Source organism: Chlamydotis macqueenii, chromosome 3, assembly GCF_036417535.1.
Source record: "Chlamydotis macqueenii isolate bChlMac1 chromosome 3, bChlMac1.mat, whole genome shotgun sequence".
Taxonomy (NCBI): domain Eukaryota; kingdom Metazoa; phylum Chordata; class Aves; order Otidiformes; family Otididae; genus Chlamydotis; species Chlamydotis macqueenii.
In genome coordinates, this window is record NC_141558.1 from 44358397 (window position 1) to 44375873 (window position 17477).

Here is a 17477-nt window from a genome sequence, read left to right on the forward strand (position 1 = left end):
ACACCCCAACTCCACTGTCTGCCCGGTAAGGAGATGAACACAAAACGCCACAAGATGCTGAAGAGCTGCAGTGGCTTCATGCTCACCAGGAAGAGCCAGAATGAGACTGTCACATCGATTTCACTAAAAAGGCTCAAGGGACAGCTGGTAATTAGGACTTGTCTGAATGTGAAAGTTAAATTAAAGTGCAAGGCCCCCTGCGAACACACCAATTCCTCGTTATTTTAATTCACTTGCAGTAGTTGTTCCAAAATAAGTCCAAGAGTAGACTAGCCATTAGTTTCCAAATCACAACCAAAACAGCTATTTTTAATCTGCCTCTAATAGTTTCACAACAGTGTACACGTGCAGAAATCTGTGCTGCTGCCTTGAAGAAAATAAATCTAAATAGACCAAGGTCTGATAGAGAGAAGCCATCTCCTGCTGGTGAGCAGAGGACTGTTCAACCCAACAGCTCTTGACACTGAACAGTTAACCACTATACTCTGCTGGAAACTGAGGAAGCAGAAACAACTGGCACCTAAACCATGGCAATCCCAGCTTATTATAACATCTATGTAAACCAATACTAAAAATATGCAAACTGAACTGTTCCTAATATATTATAGACAACTCAGTTTCTAAACAGAAACTATCATCAGTATCCAAGAATAGGGATATTTATCTTAGTCTTTGGAGCCCAGGACCATTGCCAGATGGCTTCTGAATATCTACAAGGGTGAAGACTCCACAGCCTCTGTGAGCAACCTGTGCCAGGGCTTGGTCATCCTTACCGTAAAACATGTCATCTTCTATTCAGATGGAGTCTCCCGTGTTTTAGTTTGTGCTCATTGCCTCTTGTCCTGTCTGCAGGCCCCCTCTTCTTCATTCCCCCTCTCCATCAGATATTCCTATACATCGACAAGACTTCCCCTGAGCCTTCTCTTTTCCAGAGCCTTCTCTTTACCATTTTTACCCCCAAACTGCAGTTTATTTGTCCTCAAAAAGAGAATAATTGCAAAAATTCTAAGCAACTAAGTCTTACATACGTCTGTGTGTGCATGCACAAAATCATTTCAGAGTTTAACAAAAAATGCAGCTCAGCAGTGGTAGGTGAAGAAAAAATATTTTTATGTAGTTCATAAAAAATGAAACAAAGAGACTCCTGGGATTACTACACAAGCACATATATGAAAGGTCAATATCAAGAGCATCTAAATGCTAAATCTTGACTTAGAAGTATGAAAGTATGTGAAATTATATGGGAAATTAAATTTCTGGGAAAGATAACAGCTGTTCTAGAACAATGCACTTACTTTCCTCATGTCTATAAATGGCTCTGGCCACCCTTTCGTAAGTTTCCAGATAAATCTGGGTAAGTCCCCTTTGTTTCTTTCCTCAACTTTCTTGACATTTGCATTTCTCCAGTGTCCAAAGAAAAAGAAAGAGCTTAAAAATAGTTGAGGGTTTTTCAATTTGTTTGGTTGGTTTTTGGTTTGTTTGGTTGGTTTTAGAAAAGGGGAACAAAACATGCAAGAGAAAAACATGCAAGAGAAAAACTTAATTCCTCACAAAGGATCCCCTCTGATTTAGGATGTTCACAGAATCACAGAATTATCAAGATTGGAAAAGACCTAAAAGATCATCCAGTCCAACCATCACCAATACTTCTCAGCTAAATCATATCCCTCAACACAACATCCAAACGTTTCTTGAACACCCCCATGGTCGGTGACTCCACCACCTTCCTGGGCAGTGCATTCCAGTGTCTGACTACAGGATGTTTGTCCTAACTGAGCCATTTATCATTCTTAAATAACAACAAGACAGGAAGAAACTAGAGCTACATAATTCAAACTAAAATAACAGTACTTAGCCCATTAGCTAAAAAGGAAAATCTCACTACTGCCCTGCTATTACTGAGGCTGAATCTTCTTAAAAAGAGCCACCTCTTACCCGAGGCCCTTCTGGGAAGATTATGAGGATCTCTAAGACACACCAGACTCATGCCTCAGCGCTTCCTAATGTCAGTGATCACAACCTGTCCCATGCCTGGTAGTATTTAATAGAGTCCTCCCTGGGTTTCATTATCAAGTCAGAAATCTAAAATCACATAAAAATCATCTCAGCAAAGGACAAATGCCTTCATTTGGGAAAAATGTTGACTGTGTCTAACACAGCATGTACAGACGCATTAAATCAGAATTTTCTAGCTTAGTAATTTCAAAAGTTACAATTTATGGAATCATTGCAAAAGAGTAATAATGAACATGTAAATCAATATATAAAGTCACCCCCACAGTCCATATAATAAAATGCTACATTTTATCTACTTTTTGTAAATTTAGTAGTCCTGCAGATGTGACATGGGAAACATATCGCAGAAGATGCAATAAGCCACACACAGTAAGAACCAGGACTAAACACACAATTTTTGCAAATGCACAGTGGGTAACATTTCTGATGACAGGAGAGCAGTTAAACTAGTCAGTCTTAATTACAGCAATATGAAAGATTATCAAAATAGCTGCAACACATTAATTACATTTGCCCATTAATTTCATGCATTTACAGAACTATATGTATAGCCAGTCAAGTACATGAGATTTCAGAACAGGGAAAGAGGATGTACTTCCACCATCAAAAAAAAGAAAAAAGGAAAAAAAAAACAAAAAACAAACAAACAAAAAAACCCCACCCCAAAACCGACATACCACAGGCATTGATTGTTAAGGGACTCTGGGGCAGAAGTAGATCCTGTTATTTAAAACACTACTTTTGAAGTTGTCAGCATCTCTAATTTGCTTCTTTCTGGACAGATTTTGGAAGGTTTTGAGATCTGGGGATGGATGTTGTTCCAGTCTTGTTTTTTGCTATTCCAGCACAGATAGTACAGCGCTGAATTGAATTAATGTCAGTTTAGTATTCTAAAGCCAAGTATCTAACCTGAGCTAAATCATAGCTTCCACAGTCTCCAGAGAGGCTCCCCAGAACATGACTCACTTTCCTTAAATATTTATTGTAGTAGGAGATTAACAGCTCTTTAGAGGTGCTCAGATTTCTCCTTTAAACTAGATGTCTAACTTTGAGACCTAACATGCAGTAAGATGAATTCTACTCACTATGTACCATGACTACTGGACATCTTGGATCTGGAAAAGCTGGCATGAGAGCTCCAAGAAAAGAACCTGGCAGTAAATACAAAAGTCTTCTGTTTTGGTGGGAAGGCATTTGGTCTGAAATTTGGACCTTAAAGTACAAGTGGATTATAAGATCCAAAACTCCTATGCAAAACTATTCTTCCATATGAGTCCTGCTCACTAATATATGTAATCATGTGCAAAATTTAATTGAAGCCTTCAAGAGCTGGGAAGATGCTTCAAATTGTAAAGTTATCGTATTCATTTTTAAAATGACCAAAATAATGACATATCTACCTACACGCCACCTCACACCAATTTCATACACCCAGTACGGAAGCTCCCTTTTAATTTAAGAAGAGAAGCACTTCAAAGAAAGCCTCTTTTTTTTTTGGACATGTTAGCAATGTTTTTTTAACTTCTATTGCCAAAGCACATCTTTTACAATGCTTCAGAAAGACAGACAAGATCAAAGCACAAGATAATAAAATGGAATATCCTCAAAAGCAGAATTTAGGTAACATGACTGAGGGATGGTCTAGTGTTGGAGGTTGTCCACCACAGAGATGACAACCCAATTAGAGAATAACTAAATTCCTCCAACTGAGGAATTGCCATCATTCATTTTGGATCAAATGAAAACAGAATACACTTCCCTCTATATGACTGCTTCAGAACGCGACAGTCCACAGTAGTTATCGGACTTTGCATTCACATTCTACCATACCCTGTAATACCTTTCACACGTAGACAAATCAAAAGGCACTTTGGCAAAGTAACACAGGAAATCCAGCACACCTCCCGGCCAGGCTTTTCCTGCAGCACAGGTGGAGAGGAACTCATTCACCTCCAGTTACAACAGTTGAAAACAGAAGTGCTATGAAAAATCTTCTGCTATTACTTTCACTTCACAACAGTAAATACTGCCTGAAAAACTTTGACATTTATACATATAAGTATGTACACATATACAAAAAAAATTTAATCTATACACAAACGTGTGTATATACATAATTTATACATACATATGTATAAATAGATACACACATAAGTATAAAATAGCAGAAGTAAAATGTCAGTGATCTATTTTTGCTTTTTTGTGATGTATAAGGAAGGTATAAAAGCCTGTTGTTTTGTTTATCTTGGAAATATTAGAAATGTCAAGTGTGGTCTATCCTCTCATTTCTGGAAGACTTCTTGGATGTATAAAGCCTTAGCTAAAAGAGCTTCTCATTTGCTGACTGAAGGTTAAAGTCTACAAGTAGAGATGGAAGTCTTTCCCAATTATTTCTCAGCTATTTGAATTAATTATGTGTTAGCAATAGCTAAGTTTTAAATAGTCCAAATAAAAGCAGACTTCAATTTATCTTTCAAGTGACAATAGAGAATTCTTGACAAAAACAATTTCAAATGGAAGAAGCATAAGAACATAAGAAAAATAAATCCTTTAGTATGAACAAAGCATCGGTTTAAACCTCCTTTATACTACCTAAAAAGCAATAGAGAATGAAATCATTTACACATACATGATTACAAAAACACCTATTTGATTCACTAATGCTGTAGAAGTGAAACTGTATTATTTACCAAGTTTACCAGTTTGAAGGCACAATGGCTATCGCTTCATCCACATCCCATTCTATTTACAGTGTAAAACAAACAAGAAGGATCTCTAAGAAAACAAAGGAGATAAACACAGATGCACCCTGAGAAGTGAAATTTCACAACAAAAACATTTGTTTTGAAACTGTTAATTGTAAACTCCCGTTATCTGAACCTGTGTTCTCCTATGACTAGAACAATAATGTTTAATACTTTATTACAATGAAAAATATTACTTCCAGATAAAAAAAAAGTTAAAAGCTAAGTTTCCAAAAAAATAAATCAACCCAAACCTGATTGAAAGAAATGAGGTCTCACATAGAATCTCACTAAAGCGGACATCGGGGGGGGGGGGGGGGGGCAAGAAAAAAGAAAAAAAAAAGAAAATCAATCTAAAGATCTCCGAAAATGTCCAGTTTTCTTAAAAAAAAAAAAAAAAAAGGAATGGCATAATCTATTGGAAATCCCATAGTGCCATCTGTGTGGAGGAAAAATCAAAAAGCCAGCTGTGCGTGCCCTTCTTTGGATCTGGAATTCTCAAGAGATTCTGTAAAAATTAGAAATCTGAAGAAAAAGGTCTTTCTATAAAATCAGATAAACGTTCTGTAGCTGTTCCATGATATGGTTTATAAAGTATTGGCACCAGCACAAAGAGTTAAAAGCGTTCATTGAGAAGTCACAGAGATCGTCAAATCTTTAATGATTTGTAGCAGTCCTCTAGTAGCGGCTGGTTATTTACTGCATAAACTGAAGTACTCTTTGCCAGTGATCTTCAGTGCAATAATGTACTTCTGCCAGACAAAATATTTTTCTTCTTATTCCAGTAGGTAGTAAATGCCATCAATAGAAGAACAGAGGAACCAATATCCAATGATAGGCTGTATTTCATGGTCCATATTAATCAACAATGGCTAAAGAGGTAAAATTCTAAACTCAAGCTGTACATAGCAACATACTCTAGTAGTGGTATTCAAGAGAAAAAAAAAAATCATCCAAGGAAGTGCAAAATTAAGAAACCTCTAGAATTTGTCCATCAACATAGTTTTCCTTCTCCAGAGGCTAAATAGCATTAAAGAGAGAGAGTGCAATAGTACTTTGAGCGATCACCTCTTGGAAAAAAAAAAACAAAAAAAAACAAAAAAAAAAACCCAAAACCAAACCAAATCCAGCACTAAGGTTTGGTGATTATTAAATCACAAAATTATATTGCCCTCATTTCAAACCCATTATATTTTCATTGCTGTTTTATTGAACAAAGAGATTTGTTTTTACACTTGACAGTAGATTTGATGCCAGTGTAAGGGACAGCTGCTAATGCAGTACCCCAAGTTCTATTTTTTTTATGGTACTCTGCAAGATAACCAGACGTATCACAAATCAAGTCTTGACTACAACAGAAATTTGAAGAGAAAATTGCTTTGGAGTTTTCCACACATTACCACTGACGACACTAAGTACCTGGCTCAAACTTTATATCCAATACCAAGAAGCAGCTGGCAATTTCCTCTTTCATTTCTGCTCTAAGTTCAGGCAGAAAGTTCTTGCATTTATCTGTGGACTGTAAAACATCACTACCACCTATTTCAAGTGGAGGAAGGGAGAAAAGTGTATCAGATACAATCCACTGCCAAAAAAAATGAAGAAGATAAGGTGCCTTTTCAATCCATTCTCACACAAGTTTAAACAGGTTTTCAAACAACTAATTATAGGCCAGATCTTATGCTGCAGGCCAAACTTGAATGCTACAGTATCTGTATATGTATATACAAATACACCTGTATACATTTATATATACACACACAAACACATATACATAAAAAGGAAGCACCCATCTTTTCCTTACTGCTAAATACTGAACTTCTGCTTTCACCTGGATATTAACATAGTTTATTGTGTGCAACACCCCATAAAGGGACATTTAAGAAGACGTTATTAATTTTCTCATTCAAGCCACCCCTGTGGCTGGTATTTAAAAACATGCAGTACCAGCAATTAACACAGAGTAAAACAATTCTTAGATACAATATTAACTCTTTAAGAAATGCATAATACGTTTAAATGTATTTTACCCATTTGTGTAGATAATTAATACTTTCCACTATTTCATAAGGGATTTATATTCTTCATTAAAAAGTCAGCACAAATTCACAGGAAACAGCTCTGTCAAACGAATTCCGCGGCAGCATATGTAGTGAGTCACTGGGTGAAACTCTTCTTTATGAACACATTAGGAAAGTTGGCATTCAGTTCTAGGACAACTCTATTATCAATTTGTGAACAGAAGGACACATCAAGTAAAGAAAGATCTTTACAAGACTCCAGCAATTTTCTTAAAGATGCAGGGCTTACCATCCTTGTCCCTGTTCAAAAAAAAAACAAACAAACAAACAAACAAAACAAATTGTGAAGTTACTGAGAACAGCATTTCTTTTTAAAGCTGCTAAGCTTCATATGTCATGAAAAAAATGCTACTGTAACACAATTGTCATTTAGATTATTTCAGTTAGATTTCAGACTAAAAGCTTCTCAGAGACAGTCCGGAATTTTTACCTTTAAGAAGCCTGTTGTGCTTCCTTAACTCAACCGCTTACATAACTCCATCATTTTCTATTGGGGACAACATGACAACTTCAAGGGGAATCTCTAAGCCAAGTACCCAAAGCCACAAGACCTCCCAGTGACCAGATCCTGGGCTTTGGCAGCAAGGGACACAGTATGCTACACTCATGCTCTCATAACTCTCCTGCTGACTGCACTTGCCAGCACAGCACACAAGCTATTGTGGGTTACTCCAATTCCAAATACATCAGAAGGCTTCTAGGACTCCAGAGTGAGTGTGAGTATTACACACATGCAGGGACAGCTCTTCAAGAGACAAGCAATCATACCTATATATACACTAACCATAACAGAAACCACACTATTTACCCCTGCTAAAAACGTGACCACGGTGACTGAACTCCTTAAGTGTCTCACAGAGGCAGATCAAACACGGGATTCAGTCAGAAATCAAATAAATAGGTGTTTATAAGCATGCATCTACACACCCATTATAGGTGATTGAAATCTAGTCAGTACAGTCAATGATTCAGCTGACTGGGCACTGGGGTATGATTCAGTTGCCCGAAGTGTCCAGTGCCCCTTGGGGTTCCTTACACCATGCAGGACATCCACACAGAGCTGGCAGACAGGACACTGGACCCAGAGGATGAGATACATGCCTTACTGGAATGGCTGGAAGCCAGGCAGGTTACTCTGGCCAAGTGAACCAAGCCTGGATGTCACAGTATCACAGAATAGTTCGGGTTGGAAGGGACCTTTAAAGGTCATCTAGTTCAACCCCCTGCAAGAAGCAGGGACATCTTCGACTAGATCAGGTTGCTCAGAGAGCTGTCGAACCTGGCCTTAAATGTTTCCAGGGATGGAACACCTACCATCTCTCTGGGCAACCTGTTCCAGTGTTCCACCACCATCAGCGTAAAAATTTTTTTCCTAATGTCCAGTCTAAATCTACTTCCCTCTATTTTAAAACTATTATGCCTTGTCCTATCACAACAGGTCCTGCTAAAGAGTTTCTCCCTGTCTTCCTTATAAGCCCCCTTTAGGTACTAGAAGGTCGCTATTGTGTCTCCCAGGAGCCTTCTCTTCTCCAGGCTCACCAGCCCCAATTCGCTCAGCCTGTCTTCATAGGAGAGGTGCTCCAGCCCTCTTATCACCTTCATGGCCCTCCTCTGGACTCACTCCAACTGGTCCATGTCCTTCTTATGTTGGGTTCTCCAGAACTGGACGCAGTACTCCAGTGGGGTCTCACGAGAGTGGAGTAGAGAGGAAGAATCACCTCCCTCGACCTGCTGGCTACGCTTCTTTTGATGCGGCCCCGGATGCAGTTGGCTTTCTGGTCTGCTAGCACACATTGCTGGCTCATGTTGAGCTTCTTGTCCACCAGTAGCCCCTAACTCTTTTTCTTCAGGGCAGCTCAATCCATGTCTACAGTGGGCTAAACTGCTCACCAAGCTCTCTCGGCTCTAAAAAGAGTTTATACATCCAGCACGACTGCAGGCATCTGCTGGTAGACACTTCAACTTACACAGCTGAACTGCACTCCAAAAAGCCATCTAGTTCAGGATCTTGTCTATGGTCAGGGCCAATAATGCTTACTAAAAAAAAATTTAAAAGAAGGAAAAAAAGAAAGGGCAAGAGAAGATTTTTGAAGCAGCTTTTCACTGGTGGATCTTCTCAACTATCAGAAATTATCAGTTTAGGGATTTCTAAAGCTACCTTTCATGAATGCTATGACTTTTCTGAATTTCTTCATACTTATGACCCCTTCACACGAGTTCTACAGTTGAACTATATAATGTTAAAAAAAGAAAAGAAAAAAAACAGCCTTAAACCCACTGCCTATTAATTGCAATAATTAAGGGGCAATGAATCATAAAGCAGCAGTGAGAGATCATTCCCAGTTCACTACTTTCACATCATTCATAATCATATGGACATCTCTTCTGTTCCCTCAAGGCTGTCTGTCTTCCAGACTCTTTTGCATCTTAAAGGACCCCTGTTGTCCTGTTTCTGCAGTAACTTAGTATTTTCGAAATTGTATAACCAGAACTATACAGTGCACTGAACACAATCTCACTACCTGTATAATGAGGTTTCCTCTATGTCTTCCTAAGAAAGTCTAACCTTCTCTTTGCCCGTCAGAATGACACTGAGCAATGAGCTAACGTTTTCCAAAAATTGTCTGTCAGACCTCTTTCCTACAAAACAGTAACTAATATATAGCCACCCTCCACCATATGCTTAGTTAATGTTATTTTGCCTCATGTGACTACTTTGCACTTGATGGAACAGTTTTCCTCCTGCTTTATCATCTGTTTACTAAGTATCATAAAAGCATTCTGCAATTTTTCAGTGTAAAGTTCTTCAGCTTAAGATTTTTCTGTCCTGAATACCTGTGCGTTACCCTCTGGTACACCACTATTCACCACTTTGCCTGGATTACTTATACAAATCCTTGCTGACCACAGCCGTGACGTTCTTGTCCTCTGTTGTCTTTGAAACACTCATCATCCAGGAGAAGACAGCTAAGTTACAAAAGCAGAACAACCCTGGCTAAAGCATTTGAAAACACACTCCTCTAGGGACTGGATCACTGCTCACCTTCACCAAGAACTCCAAGGAATTCTAAAAAGACTGGAGAGGCATAACTATGCTATCCTCAGAGGGATGGACACAGCTCTCCTTCAAAATATCCTAATAGTCTTCACGTCCACTGACTGACTGACTTTCTTATGGTTGCAAATGGTTTACACAGAGTAAAAGATGATCTTACTGTTTTGTAGCTTCTAACAGAAGACGGTGCCACATTTGTAACCATTCATTCCTCTAGTGCTGAAGCTGATTTAAGGGACAGATCACACACCAGAAATAAGATTTCCATAGCCCTGTATTTGAGCTCATTTAGAACCACTGCATAAATGACATTTAGTTCTAACAATTTATTATTGTTCAATGTATTAATCTGTTCAAAAGCTTTCTGTATTTGCATTCCAATTTAAGGCAACTTTCCAGGCTAATCTCCTGGAGGCTGTGATGTAGCAGCCCACTTGATGCCCCTTGCCACGAACACTAAGGGACAGACAACAGTTCTCTTACAACAGCCTTCTTGTTATCTGAGTGATCCTTCACATCTGAAGTATCTACTAACCTCAGAAACTCTCCTGTAGACAACTTCTAACATATCTGAAACACCGTTTTAGCATTTACCTTTAGCCAATGGTTTCTCAATATCTCATACTGCCTTACTGTGATATTGTTTCACTTTGTAGGGTTCATCTTCCTATTTTCCTTTTCTGAACAGGATTCACTTCCAGAAAGATGCCTCTGTTTTTAGTAGTCTCCTGTACTCTTCTGCATAAGCAACAGGGTATCTAAGCGTGGTCTTCACTTCTTCTATGGCAGGCTCTCAGATTAGTTGCTTTGAGACATCATTTAACATCACCCCAAAGCAGTCTTTGCTATCACGTCCCTAAATTTTACCTCACCTACACAGAGGTAATCAAAGGTTGTCATTAATCTTGTGAATTTTAACTCCTTTATCATCATATGATCATTGTCACCACAACTGTCTGGTGGTTCATGTAACAGTCCCTATGGCCATATGCTGGAATATGCTTTAGTTATTCACTTCACTTGACCATAAATTTTGCCATATTACCGCTGTCCTACCATTCTATCAGGATCTGCTCTACCATTCCAACTTAAACTCTAGGAACAACACATTATGCTACTCATCTTTTTTCCACCAAGCCTTAAAATTGCTACTGCATCAGCACCTCCATTTAAAACCAGTCTCATTTACGCATCACAGACTTTACGCTTCAAGATCCAAATGTGTGTTTCTACAAAAATGTTACATCTAGATGCCTAGTCACAGATTTCTTGTGTAGGATGTTCTTCATTGCTTCCTACCTGAACTTCGACAGTTCTCCTACCATTTCATTTAAGACTAAGTTACAAATCAATTTAAAAAAAAAAAAAAAAATTATCTAAGTAGGCCATCTTGAGTTGCATGTTTTACTGCACCTGATTCTTCTTTCCTTCTCAGACTTAAAATTTTATGTTAGGAAATACCTTTTTCTAAAAGCTAGAAAAGGCCAGCAATCTGTTTGGGGTTTGGTTATTCACACCATGGGATATGCAATCATCATCCACAGCCTTACTTTTATTTATACAATGTACAATTTGTGATGTATTTTTCTTAAAAGTATGTTCGAAAGCATTTCAGAAGTGCAATACAGCACATTTTCCTTTGCTTTTGAAAAACAATGTATCCTGCTTGTTACCTATACAGTGCCTTTTTTCTAGAGTTTGGAGGCTTCTGGACCTTTGTTATTTACTACAACTTTTCCTACATGGACTAATCAGCCATTTCTCAGAATATACACACATAACTAGTATATTAAAATTTGCTATTTAATTCTGTTGTTCAGTTTATTCTCTGGAAAAATACTCTAGTATCACCTTTGTAAAAAGCACTTCTGAGTAATAATTTTTTTTCTAAAACAATTAGGTTTATTAGCTGTAAATTATTTCATTTATATCTATCATATATCCAAGTCTTCAAACTCAACAGCTGTTCAGGAGACCTGTGTATGATGGCTATAAAATTGCCAGAGCCCCAATTTCTAGGGCAAGGAATACTACTACACATCAAATAATATTTAAGAGTAGAGACTCTGAAGACAACCAGCACTATTCCCTCAAATGTTCATTTCCTTTCCTCCCCTAGACCAGCCAGATCAGCCTTTTATTCTTTACATTGTTCAAGCTATTGCACACAACTCAAATTCCAAATTTTAACACGCTACACATTTTCATGTTTGAATTGACTAACTACGTGTTGATGCTCTCAAGATAAAGCTGACAATTCTGACAGCTGGCAAGGGGGCAGTTGGGTTTTCTGTTGCTCAGGAAGGTGTGGGAGGTGTTGGTATGTAGACAGGAATACATAAATTTTGTGGTAACAAGGGTGTCTACTTTTCATTACTCTTTTCGTGCAGGACGGAGGCAGTCAGGACTTTTGGGGAGTGAGGTTAAGATGACTTATAATTCATCCTTGACAGCAGCTGGTAGCCCCACAGCAACAGAACTAAGCAGCCAATATGATGTACAAAAAAAAAATGCTTTCAGCACTGCCAATTCAGGTTGTCATCCGACTCGTCACATTGCTCAACGCTGATCACACTTTGAAGACTTGTTTTCAACTACAGGTCTAGAGGCGTCCACTTAACTTTCGATAGCACTGGATGATGTACTCCATCACTACAAAGCTGTCAGATGATCACAGCTGGATTACTCTACTGCAAGGTGGAAACCTGCCATGTCAGTCAGCGGAAAAGACATGGGCAGAGACGGAGACAATACTTGTAAGCAAGCAGCTCAGTATGTAATGGGTAAGAGAAAGCTCAGAACTAAAACTTCAAGAAGCACACCCTCATGTACTCAGTGACACACATCATGCTTTCTCTTTCAAACTGTATTGTAATACAGCAGGTATGGATCCAACCCATGATTTATATATTTTTTAAACAGAAATTTACTTTCTGAAGTATGTTTTACAAACCACAATCACAGCCACCCATCAAACAAAGCTTTACATGGGCCAGTAAGTTTATGAAGCCCTTGAAAGCTGGCAATTTTCATCTTCTATGGAGTCCTCTGATTCTGTAACAAGGAAATTGCCAAATGACAATGGAGATGCTAAGTAAAGGACAGATGGGCAGCAAGCTGTGGGACCTACCTCCTGAAAACACCATCCAGGGTATATATAATATTCATTCTGTAACGCTTAGAAGAACGACACACAGTTAAACGAGATTTATTTCAGAGGCTTACACTCCTCCAGTCCTGAAGCTATTGTGATGACAAATAATCTGTAACTAAAACAAGATGTTTTCCCTGACAAGTTTATAAGTTCTCACAACTGCAGGGAGAAACCAGTATAGTACTGTCAACACTGGTGGCTACTGTGCAAGGTAAGACATTTTGATCCCTACTTAGGTAAGTGCCTGTATACAGGAAAACACCTCAAGCTTTCATACAGCTTTGTTGAAGCAAAATAAGTTATCTTACAGTACGCACTGCTAACCTTGCAGCAATACTTCTACACCCTTCACAAAGCATGTACAAGCCAGGTATTTCTGTACTTGGGAGATGACAAAGGATATAATGAGAGCACCTCTCATTCACTTACATCACAGAGAAGACCCACTGTTCAAGGTTATTCTTGCAAAGCTGAGCTCTGACCTCAGGCCTCTAACAGTTTCAAGACCTGTTGTTACACTTCTTCAAAAGGACCAAAACATATTAAGCACCTATGTAGCTTATAGTTACAGGATGGCCCTACATCAGCTGCCAAAAGTTAGAGCACATATAGAGATTTGAGACTTTCTTAGTACTTCTGCTCTGTAAGAGACTAGCTCTTCAGTTCAGACAACAGACTTCTGCACTTACATGAGGAACACCTGGCAACTCTACCTCCAGACGACCCGATGTGGTTCTGCTTGACAATTTTTTCTTTTAACCACAGACTGTAATGGTTCTCGTATTCAGACAAAGAAACGAACGCAATTTCCTTGCTGTTGCCAAAAAGGCTGGGTAACTCCTTCACATATATCATATCATCTTGTACCAACTTGTTTACAGCAGAAGACAATCTTTTTTCCCCTCCCTACTAAGTATTCCACTGAAGGAAGAAAGCAAGGTCTGGAAGGTGGATATTAAGGTTTTGGTAAGATCTTGCAGATGCTATTGGATATCCTCTGGAGAGCACCTATCTGAACCCAACATGCTGTCTCACAGGGAAAGGTTGACTGCAAATCCACTCAACTCAGGAATACTGGTAAGCACCCAGGGGACAGAAGAAATTCCTTTTCCACATTCACACACTATTTTTCCACAAAAACATGGATAAGATGTCAAACAATTCAAATGCTAAAGAACTGCGGCAACAAACCTTCACTGCCAGCAGAGAGGCAACAGAAGTAGCAGACTATCTGTAGGCTTAACACAGCTGAACTATTAATCAGGCAGCCTCTGATGTAGTGACAAGGTCAGACCACTTTGTGGGCAGACACAATGCCATTGTAATAAAAATGCATGGAAGTGGGTGGTCACAAGAACATACATGTTTATGAAAGACTTCGTTCACCATGCTGTTTGGAAATTTTTCATGTCTGAACAGGGACATCCAGCTACAAAATACATTTCCTTAAGGATACGCAAAGCACATTACCTCCTGTAGACATATACATCAAATCTCTACAATTTGTACTAGGTAGAGATAAGTTTTTGTCTGTTCATCCTCCTTCCCCATGTTGGTCAGAAGGCAATTTTCTCAGTCAGAGGTGAGTAAAACCATATTTCACAGCAGAAGAGGGTGCTAGCTATACTGCAGTGACGACCTGAAGCCATATGGTAAAGTTTTTGTAAAGAGAAATGCTAAATGCTGATAATCTTAAACTTGCTTGGAACACTATTCAAGTCAAGTGCTCTCAGTTCTTTCCAGCATCTCTCTCAACCTAAATAGAATATTTTTATTAAAATGATTAATTATTTAAAATATTTAGCCTATCTGCCTTCTTCCCTTTAAATCTTCCTTTTTCAACTAACCCTGTGAAAATAAGTCAGTAAAAGCATGAAGAAGTTTCTCCCACCTTGATGTCACAAATATCCCTGCTGTCCTACATTTTTTTAAAAAGAAAACTTCAAGTTCCTCATAAAAAGAATAAACTTCATAAAAATAATAAATTCACTATCATGCAAAACTAAATTTCTCAAAGTCCTTACTCAAGAGCCCGAAGTATATTTACTTTAGATTTCTGAAAATATTTTTAACTATAGAAGCAGCACAGGATTAGAAATTTAAGATTTGCTATGCTTTTTGCCCCTCATAATTTCCTTCTCACCTTACTAAAAAGTCCATTTTAAATTTTGCTGCTAATTACCTTTTTCTCTTTAATGAATCAAATTCACTTCCTGGTAAAAGTGACAAAGAAATTCAATACTGCTTGGTCTATCTGTATTGCATAAAAGCAGAAACCTGTTTATTGATCACAGACTTGCACTATAAATGTACTTTGTCACACTTCATAGAAATAAGACAACAAACAAAAGCAGAAGGAAGGAGAAGAAACTGGATCTTCTGACAATCAACAGATAAAGATTTCAGTTAAAAAAATTAATAGGCATGAAACAAAAAGCTATTGGAAAAATCTTCCATTTAAATCTCAGTTTAAGCAATTCATACTAAGCAGTCAAATTACATTGTTGGTGTAAAACCACTGGATTCTAAGTCAGAAACTCACTGCAGTGCGTAAAACTTCCCTCCATTTTTTTTTCATAATTTTAAGAAATATTTCCTTAAAAATACATCTAGAAAACAGTTTTGTCTTAAAGACTCCTTTTTAACAGCAAGGATTTGAGATGCAGTAAGAAATATACCAATAGTCCTTTATTTTCTTACCTAATATATCCAGCTGCCGTAAATGTGTACAGTTAGCAGCAAGCTCCTCAATGTCTGTGTCACACACAGACCTGTTGGCCGTAAGAAAGAGCTTTTGCAAGTTTGGGAGTTTACGTGCAAGGTTTGTGAAACAGCCTGTACTGCTCTGTAATGTAGGGCACCAGCCAAGATCAAGTTCTTCCAAAAGCTGGCAGCCTGAAGCCAATTCTGCTATTCCACTTTCAGTTATGTTTTTACATCTCCACAAATCCAGACTGCGAAGCTTTTTGCATTTCGCTCCCATCATGCTTGCTATAAGATCATAGTCTTCAATCTGCAAGGAAAGCAAACAGTTTGTCATGTATATCATCTTTCCAAATATACATAGGTGTTTCAAGATTTGCTTGCTAACACACTTACAGATCTGTCTTAAGCATTTATATTTCTAAAGAGCTCTGAAAATTATTCCTTGTAGAGTACAGTGAGGTCTACTTTTACAAAAGACAAAAATAAAATAAATTTCCTATCAACTCCCAGACATAAGTGATTCTAAATCCACTTAAGTGAATTTAAAATTTTCACTTTCACGTCAGTGAAAACACAGTGAAAAGTTGCTTGTATTTGAAAAGCCATCCTGGTTTTTTTTACATAGTTGTTTTTCCTTTAAAAGATTATTAAAACCAGTTTTATGGCCATAGGCACTGAAACCATAAGCACATGCAGATTTAAGAATGTGCTTCTTTCCATTCTAGGTTGATCAGCTGCTGCATTTCCTTATGGAAGCTTTATTAGTTACCTTGGGCAAGCCAAAGGGACTGAAGCAGGGTCCCACTATACAGGCAGAAGGGACAAAATCCACTATCAAAAAATGCAGGAAGACAAGGACTTTTGGAAGAACATAGTCACACTGCCTTCCTTTCCTGTCCATGAGTCAAAGGAGGGAAGGCTGAGCCAATTCTGCTTTGTTGCTTGCTTCCTGAACTACAAGGATGGTCAGCTAAGTCTTCCCGATGAGTTATCTGGAGTGTCTATCACCAGGGACAGCAGCAAGACAGAATCCCACTACTCACCCCTCTGGCATTCACATGCAACACAGCTCAGATGAGTGCCCTGCAGGAATTGCCATCCCTCCTCTCTTTCTTTAAATCAATGTGTGAGCCCAGCAAGTCTATAACTCAAAGGGCTTTTGCTGAAAACATTTTTCTCATGGTTATTATTGCAGGGTCACACAAAAGCATTCATCTGCTAGGAATGATGATTTGGTCTGAATAAAAATAAATAAGTCTTGATTATTAGTTTTGGAAACAAAAAGTGATTATGCATATAAAGAATGCTCAAAAATTTAGGAAGGGCTAAAGAACTATGAGAAAGCCTACAAGCTAGGTTCTAGGCAAACTAAACTGCCATGTAATCCATAAGTATATGACTAAGTTGCATTCACCCTGGACCTTTCAAGAGAGTATAGCTTAATATCAACCTAGCATTTAACAAGTCTTTGTGAAAGAAACTCAGGTGTAGGTGCAAAGAAGGCACGCGCGCACACACCCCCACCTCACGTGGTATAAGTACTCACCATGACGCAGCTGCCCAGGCTGAGGTGCTGCAGCTCTGAGCAGAAGTTCAGAATACTGAGCAGGGCTGTTTGCTGCCACGGGGGAACACATCAGAAGGAAATATGGAAAGTGAAACAAAGAGAAGAGGTCAATTAGACATTAAAGGCTGTCACAGCATTTCCTGAAATAAAGCTC

At 38.4% G+C, this 17477-nt stretch overlaps 1 protein-coding gene across 5 annotated transcripts in view; it reads right to left on the reverse strand.

Moving 5' to 3' along the window:
- The window catches only part of FBXL4 (F-box and leucine rich repeat protein 4), a 71797-nt gene that overhangs the window by 10562 nt on the left and 43758 nt on the right, over positions 1-17477 (reverse strand). For 3 of the 5 annotated variants that reach the window (XM_086744518.1, XM_086744519.1, XM_086744520.1), the window contains 3 exons: positions 17303-17374; positions 15751-16063; positions 1763-7081 (listed from right to left, as the gene is read on the reverse strand). In XM_086744518.1, the coding sequence (XP_086600644.1) occupies positions 6918-7081; positions 15751-16063; positions 17303-17374 (549 nt within the window). In that variant the 3' untranslated portion in view covers positions 1763-6917. Of the gene's footprint in view, positions 1-1762; positions 7082-15750; positions 16064-17302; positions 17375-17477 lie in introns of those variants that run through there. The other 2 variants (XR_015258119.1, XR_015258120.1) reach the window with 2 other exon arrangements.